The 17,487-nt window shown below is 38.9% G+C and overlaps 1 protein-coding gene across 3 annotated transcripts in view; it reads right to left on the bottom strand.

Annotated features, from left to right (window-relative positions):
• The window catches only part of LOC148120228 (ral guanine nucleotide dissociation stimulator-like), a 54,430-nt gene that overhangs the window by 9,788 nt on the left and 27,155 nt on the right, over positions 1–17,487 (bottom strand). For all 3 annotated transcript variants that reach the window (XM_087912163.1, XM_087912162.1, XM_087912161.1), the window contains 7 exons: positions 15,828–15,945; positions 14,932–15,105; positions 13,507–13,613; positions 10,235–10,296; positions 5,947–5,980; positions 4,057–4,118; positions 1,671–1,707 (listed from right to left, as the gene is read on the bottom strand). In XM_087912163.1, the coding sequence (XP_087768289.1) occupies positions 1,671–1,707; positions 4,057–4,118; positions 5,947–5,980; positions 10,235–10,296; positions 13,507–13,613; positions 14,932–15,105; positions 15,828–15,863 (512 nt within the window). In that variant the 5' untranslated portion in view covers positions 15,864–15,945. The remainder of the gene's footprint in view (positions 1–1,670; positions 1,708–4,056; positions 4,119–5,946; positions 5,981–10,234; positions 10,297–13,506; positions 13,614–14,931; positions 15,106–15,827; positions 15,946–17,487) is intronic.

The following is a 17,487-nucleotide window of genomic DNA, read 5'->3' as shown; positions in this document are numbered from 1 at the left end:
TTAAAAAAGTAATATTTTAATATTCATATAAAAACATTTACCAAATGCTTTATTTGTTTGATTTCCTAACATACATTAGAGATTTACAGTCAAGCATTAACTTGTCCTTCAATCAGTTAATTAAGTTTGGTGACACTTTCTTTTAAACTTTTTCCCATGTGAGAAAAAGGAAAGAATTTAGTCCACAAAAATTAGTCCACCGAAAGCATAGGAACACATGAAAGAGAGAGAGAGAGAGAGAGAGAGAGAGAGAGAGAGAGAGAGAGAGAGAATAACAAAGACACTAGTTTCTCTCCAGCATTTTTTTAATACTGTAATAACTGATAGTCACTCTTGTGCTCAATGTAATTAGTACCCTGACTTCACTTGTCAAATCATCCTTTGCTCTTAAAGCATCACAGAACCCCTCTCTGTCATGGTACTTTGTGGGCTCTCAATGCATGTGATGTTATCTCCCATAAGGTTTGTTTGTGAACCATAAAATAGGTTCCTGCTTCTGCTAGCACTCTTACAAGATACCATGGCCTAGGAGACGCTCAAGCTGTCCCTTAGTAGTCCATTCATGAGTGAATCTTGAAACCACAATCGGCCTATTTCTATGCCAAATGAGCATTGCTATTAACTTAATGAGATAAAAACATAAATAGCAATAAAACTCGGTGGATAATTTCAGGTTATTAGCTTGAGACAGTTTAGAATTCCAAGTAGAAAGGAACATGGTTTTAGCAAGGTATTTCTTGGAACAGTTGTAACTACTGTAAATTATGAAACTGCACTTTGGACATTAACTGTGATGCCTTTTGGATCTTTTAACATGGAGTAAATAAGCAATTTATTAATGTGCATCCAATGTACATGGCCCCACAAATGATAACACAATTGTCCTCTATTATGGAAGTAATCAATTAAGATGAGCACAGGACTAGCTTGACATAACACCTTTAATTTTCTGCCAAATCAGTGTCTGAGAGAGCAGATCACTGAAGGAAAGGGCCTTCTACTCCATGTTCATGTCCTACTGCTGGGGAAGACAGAGCCCACTTTCACAGACACAGACAGAATAGTCATGCTATGGTTTGGCTCTCTACATTTAGATAATCTACTGAGATCCAGAGACTTCATTACTGTAGAAAACAGCTCACATAAATGGACAAGTGATGGATGAAGCACTGTGGTAGGAGGAAGGCATGGGATCCTCCACCACCTATGAAAGGGTGCTACGCAGGACCAAAGGGCCTCTGTGGAGATGGTGTCAAAGGAAGAAAGTAATTTGTTGGCTTCTTGTAATACTGTGTGATAACACAGAGAGATCCCAAATTCTGTCAGCTCTCAGAAAGATAAGTGCGATGAAGGTCTAGTACACTAGCTGATTTCAGAAAAATTTTGAAAAGGCAAGGAGTGTCAGATGGACATAGTGAGTGTGGTTATCATGAGTAAGCTCATTTTCCAAAACACAGAATTGGTACTTGGGAAATGATGGTTGAGTATACACCTCATGTCCATGATTTAAAAACAACAATATTTCAGGCTAAAAAACATTGATAATACTATGGGGATTGGAAAACAAAGCAAAAATTGAGTGTATAAATCAGTATCTATCTGAGAATACAACCAATAATTGGCTTGTTATCTTTGAATTTCCTTAGTATTATTGTATTCTTAGACCTTACCTGCAAAAAGGCTTCTGATCCGTGTTATAATGGACTTCTAAAAAATCAAAATAAATTTATTACAATGCTAGAGAAATATAACATATAAAATGAATAGATACATAGTATTCATTTTTGAGACTAATCTAGACTATTCTAGAGTAAATACTCTCTTGTAGGAAATTTATTCATGTAGAATTAATCCATTTTGTTTATTTCAAATCAAACAAGACTTAAACTTGTCAAGCATAATACCTAAAAACAAACAATCACCCTGTGATTCCGAAGACAGCCAAAACTATGTAACAATAAAACTGTGTCTCACAAACAAAAAACAGATTCAAAATGGAAAAAAAATTCATGGGCCTATACACATTTTTGTTCTTCAAGGAAACGAAGAACCTTGTTGTGCCTTTTAGTTAAAATTGTTCATTTTATCATGAAAATTCCTACCACTGGGACTATATGTATGGCTTCTGTCTTTTGTATCAGGATGAAACCTCGCAGAAAGAAAGAAGAGGAACAAAGATCTTTACATAACAGCTCAAGGGAGGGCAGACAACAGGCTTCCTCTCCTCATCCCCTTTGAGGGAAGAATATCCTTAGTTCCATCTGTGTTACCAGACTTATATGCAGCTTAAAGGATGCTCATGGTAGCAGGCATCATCTTCCCCTGAAATGAATTACTGGAAAGATCCCTCCCTTGGTAGTAATAACCCCGAGCTCTACCTCAGATGAGAGACCAGCAGAGAAGCAGCTGTGAGACTGGGGCAGAAATTCCATGGGCTACCTTCTGACATAGAATCAATGCAATGTTTACATATGTAAACAATAAACGCACTCAATCCTTCCCTGGACACTTGCAGTTTGCTTTTAGAAATGAAACATTGGAGGCAGGCAGTGGTGGCTCACACCTTTAATCCCAGTGCTTGGAAACAGAGGCAGGACGCTCTATGGGAGTTCAAGGCAAGCTTGGTGTAGAGAATACATTAAAGGGCAGGCTCCAAATCTACACACAGAAAAACCCTGTCTCAAAAAACTAAAATAAACATAAACAAACCAAACAAGACATGAAATGTTCATTCATTTTTGTCTTGTTTAAAGTCAAGGAAACTTAGTGTGCCTTTTTAGAATTCCCCGTGTCTCCGGACGGCCATTGGAGCCACCAACTAGTGGACTGGGATTGCGGTTCAGTAGGAAAGCCTATGCTTATCATGCAGGAGGCCTCAGTCAGTTCTCACCACCACAAATGCCATGAACAACTAACTTCATAACAAAGTGACACAAAGCTGTCCCCATTACAATCATATTGACTCTCTTCATCGTACTCTTGTGGGAAGAGGGTTTTGAATTCACTACCTAGGGTGGTTGCCACTGGCAAGTTAGGTATAAAAGACACTGTGATGACAGTTGCTGAAAGTAAATACTATGTGGTGTTCCCTCCACTGCCACAAAGGCTCTCCAGACTCAATGGAAAAGCAGCTAATTCTTTGAAATACAGAATGATGTCATTTTCTTCACTTTGCCTTTTGTTTCAATTTTTATTCTTGAATCATGTTTTGCAGCATGGAAATGATATAATTGTTACCCTGTTCTATTTAACAAAAACAGAAGGCAGAGATAATGGGTAGGGTGCTTGCCTAAAATGCTCCCAAAGCCTTATGTCCAACCTCTAGCACTTCAGAAAAGAGAGAGAGAGAGAGAGAGAGAGAGAGAGAGAGAGAGAGAGAGAGAGAGAAAGAACAGAGGGAGGGAGGGAGGGAAGGGAGGAAGGGATGGATTTAGGGATGGGTGGAGGGAACAAGGGGAGGCAGGGACTGAGAAATAGGAAGAAGATAAAGAAAAGGAAAACATATAAGGATTGATAAGTCTTCCTAAAATCAATATATTCACTGTGAAAAAACAGTTCCACCCTAAAATAGGAGATTTCTAAAGAAAACAATTATACAGTATGCCAAAACTATACAAACTGAGACCTTTCTCAGACATTTAAGAACCCTGATGATTTAATTATATCATAAGGTAGGAAATTAGTTAATGAAAATAATTGATTATTGAGGTTTTTTGAGACATAATTACATTTTTGTGGCAGTGAGATGTGTAGTGATATGCAGTACAACACACAGGCATTTGTCATAAAACTCAAGGAGAATCTGTATTTCTGACAACCCTATTTACTGCAATGTGACTATGGAGGACATGTGCTGTGTAAAGATGTTTTCTCATTTATCCAAAGGCAGTACAGATGTCAGCATTAAAATTAAATAAGCAATGTTTTGATAAAAATACTTCACACTTGAAAGTGCTTGATTTATACTTGTTTTCCTTAATTCCTTTTTGGGTTCTAAAATCTTTACTCTTCCTTATTTTCTTCAGAGAAGGTAGGAGCAGATGGAGTCATTCTTACCTGTTTTGAAGGTGACACGTTTTTTCTTTCTCTGCTCTGGCTCTCTTGTCATTGTTCCTTCACTGTGATATATGTTGAAAGTGTTCATCATTTAACTATTCATACCAAAACACTTAGCATGTTTTCTAAATTCTTTATTTTTTGAGTCCCTAATACATCTTACATTAGATATTTACAAAAACATTTTTTGAAACAGGATCTCATTATGTATTCCAGCTAACTTTTAACACACTATATGTTTCATGTATGTCTTGAAATCAAAGAGATCTAAGCCTCCTGCCTCCCACATTCTGGGATGAAAGGCATGGGCAAAGAGGCTCAGCCAAATAATTCTAAATTCATTCTTCAACAGTTGATGAAGATTAATGATTGCTCTCCTTCCACCTTTCCTCATGGAGAAGAACATACAAAATTTAGCACTTGATAAAAACAACACACACACACACACACACACACACACACACACACACATTTCCAAGCACAGAAGACAGGGGAATGGCAGTTTTCCCACACACTTTGTTCTGATGGTTGCAGGAACTGATTGTTTTGTGCTCTAAGTACTTAGTGCTCCTATTTCATTTCTATCCCTAAACCTAAAGCACCTTGGCCTATTTTCTGTCAAGAAACTTTTTAGGCATTTCATTTAGTCACACACTTTTTCCCAAGAAGCTGCTTTGGGAGAACATGAAACAAACTCTATGTCTAAACATCAAGCTGCCAACCATATCAGAATTCAGCATATTTTGGTGATTTGAAGCTGCTTTATTGGTAGTCTGTGCACAAATACATGATGAAATTTTTTTTTTCCTTTTTTTGGTTTTTTGAGACCGACTTTTTCTGTAGTTTTGAAGCCTATCCTGGAACTGGCTCTTGTAAACCAGGCTGGCCTTGAACTCACAGATCCACATGCCTCTGCTTTCCTGAGTGCTGGGATTAAAAGCATGCACCAAACCACCAGGATCTATGATGATCCTCTTTATATTCAATGGCCATTCCTTCCTGCACAAGGCTTGAGTATTTACAGGGCACTGCAGAGCAATACAGACCCTCAGCTCTACTCCATACAGCTAAGAGCTCCAAATTTCAGGGCTTCTGGTTGCTAAGCTCTGGACCAACCAGTTTGTTTTTCTAGCTTCACCTACCTTGGGATTCACCACAGTTGGGGAGCTCACTGAGGGAGCTATTAACCTGCTGGACAGAAGCATGTCTACAAGGCCATTCTGAGGTGATCTTTAGCAAAGCCTTGGAGAGTCTTGAACCTTGCCATATTACTCACACTCTTCCCACAGATAACTCAGCCAAACAAATTAGTGAAAAGGATTAATGACTTGAAAATGGATCCTTTTACATACATGTGCAAAATACGTTATGTGCTGTGTATTTCTATGTATGTGTGATTGAAGGTACATACATGCCAGTGTGTAGGTGTGGTGATTGGAATATAGACTCAGGAGTTGAACCTAACCTTAAGCATTAGTTTTCTGACTGGGTCTTTCATTCATGAATGCAAACCTCAGGCAAGCAATCCAGAAATGTCAGGGCATGCTCTGTCTTCACCTGCAATCTCATGAAAGCTCACCAGGATTCTAGAAGCACACAAGACCATCAGGCCTCATGTGGACCCTGGGCATCCATCTCCCATTCTCCCATATGCACAGCCAGCACTTTACAGCTGAATCACCTCCACAGACAGGGGTCTTAACAGCATTTCATGCTGTATCAGAGGAATCATCAGGTATTTAAAACTATAAGCTCCACAGATAAATATTCAGCTTTGATTAGCAACTAATCAAGAAGCTGAAATTGTCTTACACAGAAAAACATGGTGGTAGCTTCTGAACTTTATATTCTTTACATACTCAGTGTATGGTGAAATCCAGACATTCATACCTGAGTGAGATCTGGTTTTTAAGTCTTCGACTAGCTATAAAGTAGAAAAACAAAATATGTTATTATCAATTGTAAAATATAAGAGCATTAAATGCCAAGCCCAATATTTTTTAATACATATACTTTGTTCCCAAATGTGGATAAAATTTAAAGTGACTATTGACTTACAGACAACAAATATATGGATAACTCTTAATTGAGACTTCTTTGTATGTTTCAAATACAGACAAATTTATGAAAAGTTACTACTTATAATAAATTGGTGTACAAAACACCTAAGATCTTGAACACAATAAGGCATCTTAACCAGAATCAATTTCACAAGCTGAAGTGTTAAAGTGGTAGCACAGTGCTGCTGCTGCTGCTTTTGTCTCTGGACTAATGGTGTTAGGAGAATTGTAACTGAGCGTACTCATCTTGTATGGAAGTTAAAGGAGTTTCTCTAAGGTTTGAGTTGAACTTATTCCATTGAAGATGAAAATTCCAGACACAAGGAAGCTAAGTCTACGGTGACTGCCCTTTGCAGCATAGCAAAATGAAAATCAACAAGCAGCAAGCAGACCAAGGACAAAGGCCCCTGCAAAAAATTTCAAACTGATAGGTTGGCAAAGCTCCAGAGAGGGAGCAAGGTATGCACTCTCCTCAAGTGCTTCTGAGGAAGCTGCAGTAGCCCCTCAGTTCTAGCTTCTGGTCCCTCGCTCATGGGCAGTGCAAAGAAGTTCAGCACCAGTACCTATCACCTACCGTGGTAAGAGCTATTGGAAAGCCTCCTGCAGTAATTAAGCACCCTAAACTCTATCTCTGGGGTGAGAAGCATGGAAGAAATGTGGGAACCAAGCAGCAACTGCATGGTAGTAGTCCCTTCCAGGAAACATTGGAGTTCCCACAGACAAGGCATCAAGCTCCCCCTGCATGCTAAAAGCCCGCCCTCTGAAAAGGAATAAAGCAAATTCTTGTTTATTTTATGCACAGTATATAAACTGTAATATAACTTCCTTGGCATTGCCTATGGCTGAAGCAGAGTGTTGGTCCCACCAACAAATGGGTTGCAATGAGGCTTAGCATGTGGGAGACCTCCATCAACCCTCTTCACCACAAAGAAAATCCAAGGTGGTGCCTGTTCACCTGCAAGCTCCGTGGAACCCTGAAACACAGCTTGTTCCAATACTGAGGGGACCTAAGAGCCTGCGAGCTCTGTGGAACTCTGAAACACAGCTTGATCCAATACTGAGGAGATCTAAGAGACAGCCACAGCAAGGATTGTACCAACATGCCAAGACACTGCTGGCCCCATTTGAAGGAAGAGATGGGGATAAAAGAGATGGGTAGGTGCCTATGCAAGAATTCCTCCAACATCCTAAAAAACATGGTATCACCAGAATCCAGTGGACACAGAAAAGGTAGACTTGATCATCCTAACCCAGAAGTAGAAGAAAATGACTTTGAATGTAACTTTATGAAAATGATGTATACCTTTACAGAGGAAGTGAAAAACTCCCTTAAAGAAATTGAAGAGAAGACAAAGTTGGAAGAAATTAATAAATCCCACAAAGAAACCCAAAACTACCCATGAAAAAAGCAAACAAGTGAAAGAAACAGTTTAAGACTTGAAGACTGAAATAGAGGTAATAAAGAAAACACAGGATTCGGGCCACGGCAGCGGCCCCGGCGAGGGGGAGCTAGGACTTTCCCCGACCCCATAGACTCCCAGGTCAGCCTGCCCTGCTGGCTCCACCCTGCTAGCTTCCCGCCAGCCATCCCTGCTTCCATCCAGAGGGCCTTCCGAGTGATCCTGCATCTGACGAAGGATGGCGATACAGTCGGAAACCCACATTGCAGCACGGGACTGAGCCCCCCGAGGTCCAAATGAGGAGCAGAAGGAGGAAGAACATGAAAAACGAAGTCAGTACTGCGAGGGATGCCATCACCCACTGATACAAGGGAACGGATCTGATGAGAGTTTACCAAGGCCAGTTGGACTGGGACTGAAAGAGGACGTGATCTAACCAGACTCTCCGAATTTGGCCGGATTCTCTGACTGTGGCTGACCCGAAGTCTTTCTGAAAAGCCATTGACTATGACACTGGGACCTGTTTCCTCTACATATAATGGATTTTGGGGATCCAGTCTGTTTGGACACTCACCTTCCTGGACCTGGAGGGAGGGGGAAGGAACTGGAACTTCCCACAGGGCAGGAAACCCTGACTGCCCTGGGGGACGAAGAGGGAGGAGGAGGGGGAGTAGGGGGAGTGGGAGGGTGTTGGGAGGGGGGGTGGAAATGGAAACTTTTATAATTTAATAAAATTTACTAAAAAAAAATAAAAAAATTAAAAAAAAAAAAAAAAAAGAAAACACAAACCAAGGGAATTCTGGATATGGAAAATCTGGATAAATGAACAGGAACTACAGAGACAAATATAACCAATAGAATACAAGAGATAGAAGAAAGAATCTCAGGCACTGGACTTACTATAAAGAAAATAGACTCTGGTCAAAGAAAACATTAAATCCAACAAATTCTTAACACAAAACATTCAGGAAATCTGGGCCACCATGAAAAGGCCAAAACTAAGAATAATAGGGGTAGAAGAAGAAGAACAACTTCATCTCAAAGGCACAAAAACATATTCAACAAAATTATAGAAGGAAACTTTTCCAACCTAAAGAAGGATATCTCTATGAAGTTCAAGAAGATTGCAGAACACCAAATAGACTGGATCAAAGAAATAACATTTCCTAGCCCTATAATAATCAAAGCAAAAACATAAGAATAATGAAAGAATATTGAAACATGCAAAGGAAAATGGTCAAGTAACATATAAAGGTAAACCTATCAGAATTACGCCTGACTTCTCAATGGAAACCATGAAAGCCAGAAGGTCCCGGATAGATGTGCTGCAGACACTAAGAAACCATGGATGCAAGCCCAGACTACTACACTCCGCAAAGCTTTCACTCACCAACTATGGTGACTCAGGAAGGTCAGTAGGGCCACCAACTAGTGGACTGGGATTGCGGCTCAGTAGGAAAGCCTATGCTTATTATGCAGGAGGCCTCAGTCAGTTCTCACCACCACAAATGCCATGAACAACTAACTTCATAACAAAGTGACACAAAGCTGTCTCCATTACAATCATATTGACTCTCTTCATCGTACTCTTGTGGGAAGAGGGTTTTGAATTCACTACCTAGGGTGGTTGCCACTGGCAAGTTAGGTATAAAAGACACTGTGATGACAGTTGCTGAAAGTAAATACTATGTGGTGTTCCCTCCACTGCCACAAAGGTTCTCCAGACTCAATGGAGAGGCAGCTAATTCTTTGAAATACAGAATGATGTTATTTTCTTCACTCTGCTTTTTGTTCCAATTTTTATTTCTGAATCATGCTTTAAAGCATGGAAATGATACACACACCTACCGCGTTCTATTTAAGAAAAACTAAAGAGAAAAGTACTGAAGGCAGAGATAACGGGTAGGGTGCTTGTGTAGAATGCTCCCAAAGCCTTGTGTTCAATGTCTAGCACTTCATAAAACAAAAACTTAAAAGGAAAGAAGAGAAGGAAGGAAGGAAGGAAGGAAGGAATGAAGGAAGGAAAGAAGGAAAGAAGGAAAGAAGGAAAGAAGGAAGGAAAGAAGAGATAATGGAAGGAAGCGAAAAGGAAAACAATGTTAGAATTGATAAATCTTCATAAAAACAATACATTCACTACAGAACAAAGCTTTCACCCTAAAATGGGAGATTTCTAAAGAAAACAGTTATACAGTAGGAGGACAAAACTGTCCAAATTGAGAAATTGCACAGACATTAAAGAGGTCAGAAGATTTTAATTATATTGTAAGGTAGACAAATCATTTAATGAAAGTTATTGATTACTGAGGTTTGTTTGAGACATAATTACATTACATAAGTGACACTTATCTGTGTATTGGTATGCAGTACAACATACAAGGCTTTTGTCATAAAAGTAAAGAAGAATATGTATTTCTAATTATCCTATTTGCGGCAATGTGACTATATAGGACAGGTGCCGCGTGAAGTTGATTTCTCCTTTATTCAAAGGCAGTACAGATATCAGCATTAATGTAAAATAAGCAGTGTTTTGACAATATATTTTCACAATTGAAAATTCTTTGAAATAGTTTCTTAATTAATTCTGACTTTTCAGAATATTTGAAAACCAGAGAACTGCATTAATACTTGATTTCCTTAACTCCGTTAGGGAACCTAAAATCTTTACTCTTCCTTATTTTCTTTAGGGAAGGCAGGAGCAGTTGGAGTCATTCTTACCTTTGCTGATGTTAGCACACTGTTTCTTGGTTTGTTCAGATTCTGCTGCAGCTGTTTCTCCACTGTGACATATGTTTAAAAGTGATCATCATTTAACTATTCATATAAAAACACTTAGCATGTTTTCTAAATTTTTTATTTTTGAGTCCCTAATATAGCTTACATTAGATACTTACAAATAATTTTTTGAAACAGGATCTCATTAAGCGTCCAGCTGACTTTAAATTCACTATATGCATCATGTTAGTCTTGAAATCAAAGAGATCTCTGTGCCTACTGCCTTCCAAGTTCTGGGATTAAAAGCATAGGCAACAAGGCCCGGCCTAATAACTCTAAATTCATTCTTCAACAGTTGGTGATGATTAATAACTGCTGTCCTTCCACCTTTCCTCATGGAGAAGAAACGGTGAAAATTTAGCTCTTGATTAAAACACACACACACTCACACACTCACACTCTCACACACACACACACACACACACACACACACACACACACACATGAATGATAGCAGTGCTTTTTCCATACGGTTTGCTTTGAATGATCCAGTAACCTTGTATTATATGCTCGTGGAGTCAGTGCTCCTGTTCCATTCATCTGCCTGCATGTCCCTATGGCCCCACAGTCCTAACTCTGTCAGAACTCTTTGGAGGCATTCTGTTGAGTACTATGCTCTCAATGGTCAGTATATGAAAAAGTATTTTTTTTTTTTTGCTTCTAAGCATCCTTCTGCTTAGAAGCTGTAACAGTTGTGGTACCTTCAAATTGTTTTAACAGTTCACTCATGTGTGAAAGCTGAAACCACCGCCTGGCTGTTTCTTTATTTAGTGACTTTTTGTGTAATCCTGAGTCTTTGGAACTCACGACCAGCTTCAAAACTCAAGGAAAGCAACATTCTTTTGTCAGCTATATTCTTCCCAGGTCACAGCTAAGACTGCTGGACTTCGGGGCCTATTGCCAGTATACTCTGGACCAGCAGCTTTATTCTCCTAGTTTCTGCTTTCGCCGTTCCTTTTACATGCTTTGGCTGTCATCACGGTCTTGGAGCTTGTCATGGGACTTTTCACGTGCGATGTGAACCTTGTCCAAAATAGCACCACTGCTGAAGTGATCTCCAGCAAACTGTAGGAAAACCTTCAACCTTGACCACTATTTTCAATGTCTTTTGAGCAGATAATGATCCCCAGTCTTATTAGATCAACAATCTAAACGTAACTTTTTCATCTTCATATTTGATATGCGTTCCTGTTCACATGTGTGTATGCATTTGTGTTTGTTGATCCTAGTGCATGTTTTTTAGGTCAGAGGACATCTTTGACTGCCAGTCCTTACCTTCTAACTCAGTTTTGAGGCAGAGTTTCTTGTTGTTAACAGCTGTAAAAGCAAGACTATCTAAAGTATAACTTTCCGGACAGCCTCCTGTCTTCATCTCCCATGGAACTCGAGGTTCCCTGAGGTTAAAGATGCACACAAGCACATGAGGCCCTTTCTGTGTTCTGAGGAGTTGAACTCTGAAATCTTGGGTTTGTATGATAAGTACTTTATTCCTGAGACATGTTACTAGTCATGAATTCCTAAAACTGTGCTATTCCATGTCAAAGTCACAAGCATACTTTTTCCATTTGCTTCAAAAGTACCAGCTTTATAAATTTCTGTTTATCTTGTATTAAAGGAAGAATAAATGACCTCAAATGGTTCTTATTAGAGAAAAACACAGGCCCTCTAACTGGATTAGAGGTTTAATTGAAAGTGCTCTGCACTCAGAAGCCTTAGTTCCATAATTAATAGCAATACACTTATAACCACTTCTTTAATTTAGGCTCAAAGTCTTCTTTTAAAAATTGAGTGTTCTAGAGTCAGATATATGGCTCAGTGGGTATACATAACTGTCACAGTAGCCCAGAATTTGAATACCTGGAATTCAACAAAAAGTCAGACACTGTGTAATGTGTCTATAATCCCAGCACTTTTATAGTATAAAGGAGGTGGAGGTAGTAAGATACCAAAGAGGCTTCCCAGCCTGCTCACCTGGAGTAAGTGGCCAAGTGCCAAATAAAAATAGAAAACATGCCTCAAATAAGATGGAAGGCAAATCCATCACACAGTGTTGTACTGTATTTTGGATGGGACACAAAAACAAGTACATGAAGATGAAGGATGATAAAACATGTTTAGAATATATGGTATGCAAAAGTGTATTTTCAATAAAAAATACACAACACAAGGCTTTATTTTTTAATTCATCTGACTTTAAACTTACACGTATGAACAAAAAAGGTAATCGTTTGATTTTTAATGCTGAACTCTTCTTAAATACCAAGTGTCCTATTTAGAGCTGTTATTTCTATGATAAAACACCATGACCAAAATGAACTTGGGACCAAAGAATTCATTTGGCTTATATGTCCACATCATAGTCCATCATTAAAGGAAGTCAGGGCAGGAACTCAAACAGGGAAGGAAGCTGGAGGCAGGAGCTTACAGTGGCCACAGATGGGAGCTGCTTACCGGCTTGCTCATTCTGCTTTCTTATACAACTCAGGACCATGAGCCCTGGAACAGCACTTCCCATGATGTGTTGGGTCCACATCCATCAATCACTAATTAAGAAAATGCCTTTCAACCAGATAGTATGGAGGTATTTTCTCAATGGAGTCTTTGTTCTTTGTACTTATTTTGGACAAATGTCCCTATCCAGATTATCTGTTTCAAGAGTTTGGGTGCACAGATTCATATCTGACCAACACAGAGTCAAGATATTTCAGACAGGACACAGGAAAGAATAATAGTATCTGGTAATATCATCTAATTGATGGATAACCGAATCTATTTGCTTATTCAAAATTCACTTAAAGCAGAGTGAGTGATCAAAGAAATATTTGAAAAAAATATTTAAATTGAACATATATAAGAATAAAATATATAAGGAACAGAATAAGAAGTAATAAAATTATACATTTCAGTGTTAAAAATAAAGTTGACACTTTTCAAAGTAAACAACACTAATGTGAAGTTGCCTTAATTAGAAAATTGCCAATCAAATCAGATTAGAAATGACAACTTGTTTTTAAATGGGAATCTGAGCCCTGGTACACACTGTTCCTTTGTTTATGTTGGAACAGTCTCTTTTCCAGCTCACACTCCCTGTGAGCTAGTCTTTCTCAATAGGTGCTTATGAGTTGAAGCCATATTCCCTCTACCATTTTAGTGTTCATTACTTAAGCAATGACACCCTCAAAAATGGCACTAAGATTGTAAAAAAGAAATGGTACCTATTTGGCGGAAGCTCCTCATCTGCATCCGCACCATTCTGAATCAGGAACTCCGCCATTTCAGGCTGATTTTCAAATAATGCAAGCTTGTAAGGTGTTAATCCATACTGCAAAGGAAAATTTTCATTTTATAAACTGACATGCTTATCAACTGAAAAATGTATCACAGATTTTGTAAAGAAAATGAGTCACAAAAGGATAGATTTTCCTTCAGCCCTTGCTGCAGATTAACACACACAGGGCTTCCTTTTCCTTTGAAACATTTTTCCCTGTTCAACAATGCCCATGAACACCACTATTTCCAGAACTTCCCACAAACGCCTGCTGGTTCCAAGTTTCTTAGTTCCATGGAGATGGGCCTCCATTGCCCCAATCCTAAAACGTGGAGGTAGATTTGGTGTGCATCTGTTGAATGAGTGAACTCAAGTGGCATCTCTGGAGCAGTTTTTCAATCTGTATTTCAAAACTATTTTCCCTAAACTAAAAATTTTCTCCCAAACCAAACATCATTTCCTGTTGTAGTGGTCCAAAAAATGCTGGAGGAAGACCTCAGACTCAAATGGTATGTAAACTCAAAGAGTGCTTATTCTTCAGAAATAGCCAGCATGCAACAGTCCATCACCCATATAAAATGTTAATGAGGACCAGGGACAAAGACATGCAGGCCCTTTGAAAGAGGACATGGGGAATTCTAAGTATCTTTTTAATAATTGGGCAGTCAGGGAATAGTTACATGGGGGGCATGTTGATTGGACAGAACTAGTAACAGTTTCATCCACTGTGGAAATCTTGTGTCACATATGGTCAGTAGCAGCCAGATCCTGAAACTCTGGTCTCCCAGCCTTATAAGGCCAGGTTTGGAACTGTTTAGCCAATTGGCTAAACTTGACTGGGGAACTTCCTGGATTCAGGTTTAGATCATTAATTGCAATGGAGTTGCTCCTTGTCTAAGACAGAGTCACATTTTGGCCCCTTCATTATGTACATATAAAATCTGAAAAAGTTAAGTGAAAAAGTCTTCTCAGTATGTTTTCTTCAATGATCAAATTTCCACATTTACCTGTGTGCCTGTGACCTTCCCACTCTAGCCTCGCCTCATCTCTGAGGGACAAGTCATATCAGTAGCTTCTTAATTGCAACAGATTTGTATTTTCTACAAACATTTATCTTAAAATTACTTTTTTCTATTGTTTGTGTGTGGGCTCAAGTCCTTTACTTGTTCAATTTTAAAGTAAAGCCCAAGTCTGAAACAAAAGGTGCTGTGCTGAGTTCCTTTAAGTTACCTACAAAACTATGAAAAACAGATTAGGAAAAAATGCTTTACTCTGAACAGATTCAGTGAGACTGCTTGAGCTTCAGAATGTGGAAAGTGATCTGAGTGTCATTGCTGGAAGTACATTAGGAATGAAGTTGAATGATTCTTACCCCTGTTTTTGCTGTAATATCTGCATTATACTCTAACAGCTTGCGGACAACTGTGGTTTTGCCCCTGCAAATGGCATGGTGTAGGGCAGCATGTCCATTGTCATCGACAATGTGGGGATCAGCACCGTGCCTGAGTAGGATACAGATACACTCGATGTTGTCCCTCTCGGTGGCCTGTGGGTATTGTATAAAGAAAGAGATACTGAAATCAAGAACCTGAATAAGCATTCCAACAATTCCATTGAATAGTTACCCTTGGATCAGACCAATTATTTAGGTTATGCATATTATCCCTCTCTTTTTGAGAGAGGGTCCTCAAGTACCCAGACGTTCCTAAATTCATAACCTCCCCACCAAAGTTTTCCAAGTGGTAGAGTTTCAGAGGTGTGCCACCACACCTAGATATTAAAGCATTTCACTAGCACTGTTTGGCCATTGCTGTAGTGGGGGAGGTTGCTTGTTCATTTCCTTGTTTTGATACCATGGAACAGGTTGAAGACACCTTGAAAGAAGGAACCTCACTTGAAGAACTGCCTTGACCAGACTGGACTCTGGAAAGCCTGTATAGTATTTTCTTGATTGAGGTTGATATGAGCGGGCACAGCTTCCTAGGGGTGGTGGCATGACTGGGAAGGTTGTCCTGAGTAGTATAAGAAATCTGAGCAAGCCATGGAAAAGCATCATTCCCCCATGGCCTCTGCTTCATTTCCTGCCTCAGGTCCTGATTGAACTCCTGACCTGGTTTCCCTTCATGACTGACTGTGATGTGGAATTGTAAGCCAAATAAACCTTTCCTGTCTTGAGATGGTTTGGGCCAGTGTTTCATCACAGCAACAAAAACCAAACAAGGATAATTTCTAATCCATTTTATACCAAAAGTGTTTCCCGATAGCTACCTTAATTAATGGAGTGCGGCCTTCATCGTCCTTCATATTAATATTGGTACAGTCGTTGGATGATAGCAACTCTACCACGTTTGGATGATTATGGGCAGAGGCGTAATGTAGTGGACTCCTACAAATTGAGAGGACATTTTAAGAAATTACAGATTATTATGTAAAGGCACACTCAAGTGTAAATAGTAGACACCAATGTGCATTTCCTTCTGATGTAAGAGAAGAAACTAAAATTTTATTATTTACTTATTTCTCTACTCAGGTGTTCATCTTCTGTGCTAGGCATATAGTGCATGGCTGTACCATTCAAGGCGAGTGCTATATCACAAGCTTCATCCTTCCTCAGAGTAACCTCTCTGGATAACAGGAGAATGCCCAATAGATTGAACTCTGATTGGATTTGAATCCAACTCTAATCTCTGAGTGTTACAAGTTACAACGAAGACTTCCTATGATCTCCACAAATCAATCTCTCCATCTGGAGAATGGAGATTCAACACTGCAGCTCTCTTACACAGTGCTGCTGTGATGCTTCAACTCACATCTTCAAGAGCACGTACAAATGCTTCCAGCACCTGACAGCTCAGTGTTTGCTGGATACAATTATGATTGGTCTTCCTAATGGTAACAAACACAATATTTCAATGAAGAGAAATAACAGAATTATACCTACTGCAGATGTGAAATTCTTTACTCAAATAACTTTACAATATTTTAAAACTATATTCCCTAAGCAGGCCTTGAACTTGGTAATCCTCCCAGTAGGTAGGAATGCAGGCAGTTCCACTGCACCCACCTTACTCTTTATTTCACACTTTAGCATCGCTGATGTCTGACACTCAGAATTCATGATATTTTATGACTATGATTGGCAATGTTTTTTACTTTGGTACCATACAAAATAAAAGGTCACCATGCAGTCCACTGTGCCTTACATCCAATGAAATTATGACACAATCCACAGGCCCATGACACTTCTAAAGGTCACATGTATCTATGAAAATTTCAGCTCTTAAGACTATGAAATGTAAACATACTTAGAATAGCAATAACAACAAACAAAAATCTAAATTTTCAGTCATCAATACTTTAATGTTTTTCATTTCTCAATGCCCAGAATTAATGTTTCTATATTTGCTGCCAACAGGGACACAGCATAGTCTTCAGACAATAGACAGAATGTCCATGTTAATATAGACACCAGGTGGTAGCAAATGACTTTGCCTTATACCTTCATGAATTAGCACCAAAACTGAACAAATCTATCCAGAAGGAGATAACCTATGGTATCATAGCTCCCTTGCTTTGATTTTCAAAAAGCTTTAAGACCAAAAATACTAGGGATTCAAATGAGCATCGTTCATTGTTTTCCGTATTCAAATTTATAGAACGTCAGGAAAGCTGACTGGACAAATGTAATATTTTAAGAATGAGAGGGTCTTGAGAGCTAGTAGATTTGTGTGATGTACAGTAGATATCTAAGTTACATGCAGGGAATAAGTGGACTGGCAGAATGGATAAATACAGCTGGAAAATTCAGTGTTTTTAAAGAATACAGTTATTAAGCCAAAATACTTTGAAACAATAATTTACTGTTCTATTATTTGTATGAAGCTCTAATTTGGAAGACTGAATAACGATAGACTAAATAACTTCTTAT

This window comes from Myodes glareolus, chromosome 12 (assembly GCF_982192425.1).
Source record: "Myodes glareolus chromosome 12, mMyoGla1.1, whole genome shotgun sequence".
Classification (NCBI taxonomy): Eukaryota; Metazoa; Chordata; class Mammalia; order Rodentia; family Cricetidae; genus Myodes; species Myodes glareolus.
This window is presented reverse-complemented; position numbering and strand designations above follow the sequence as displayed.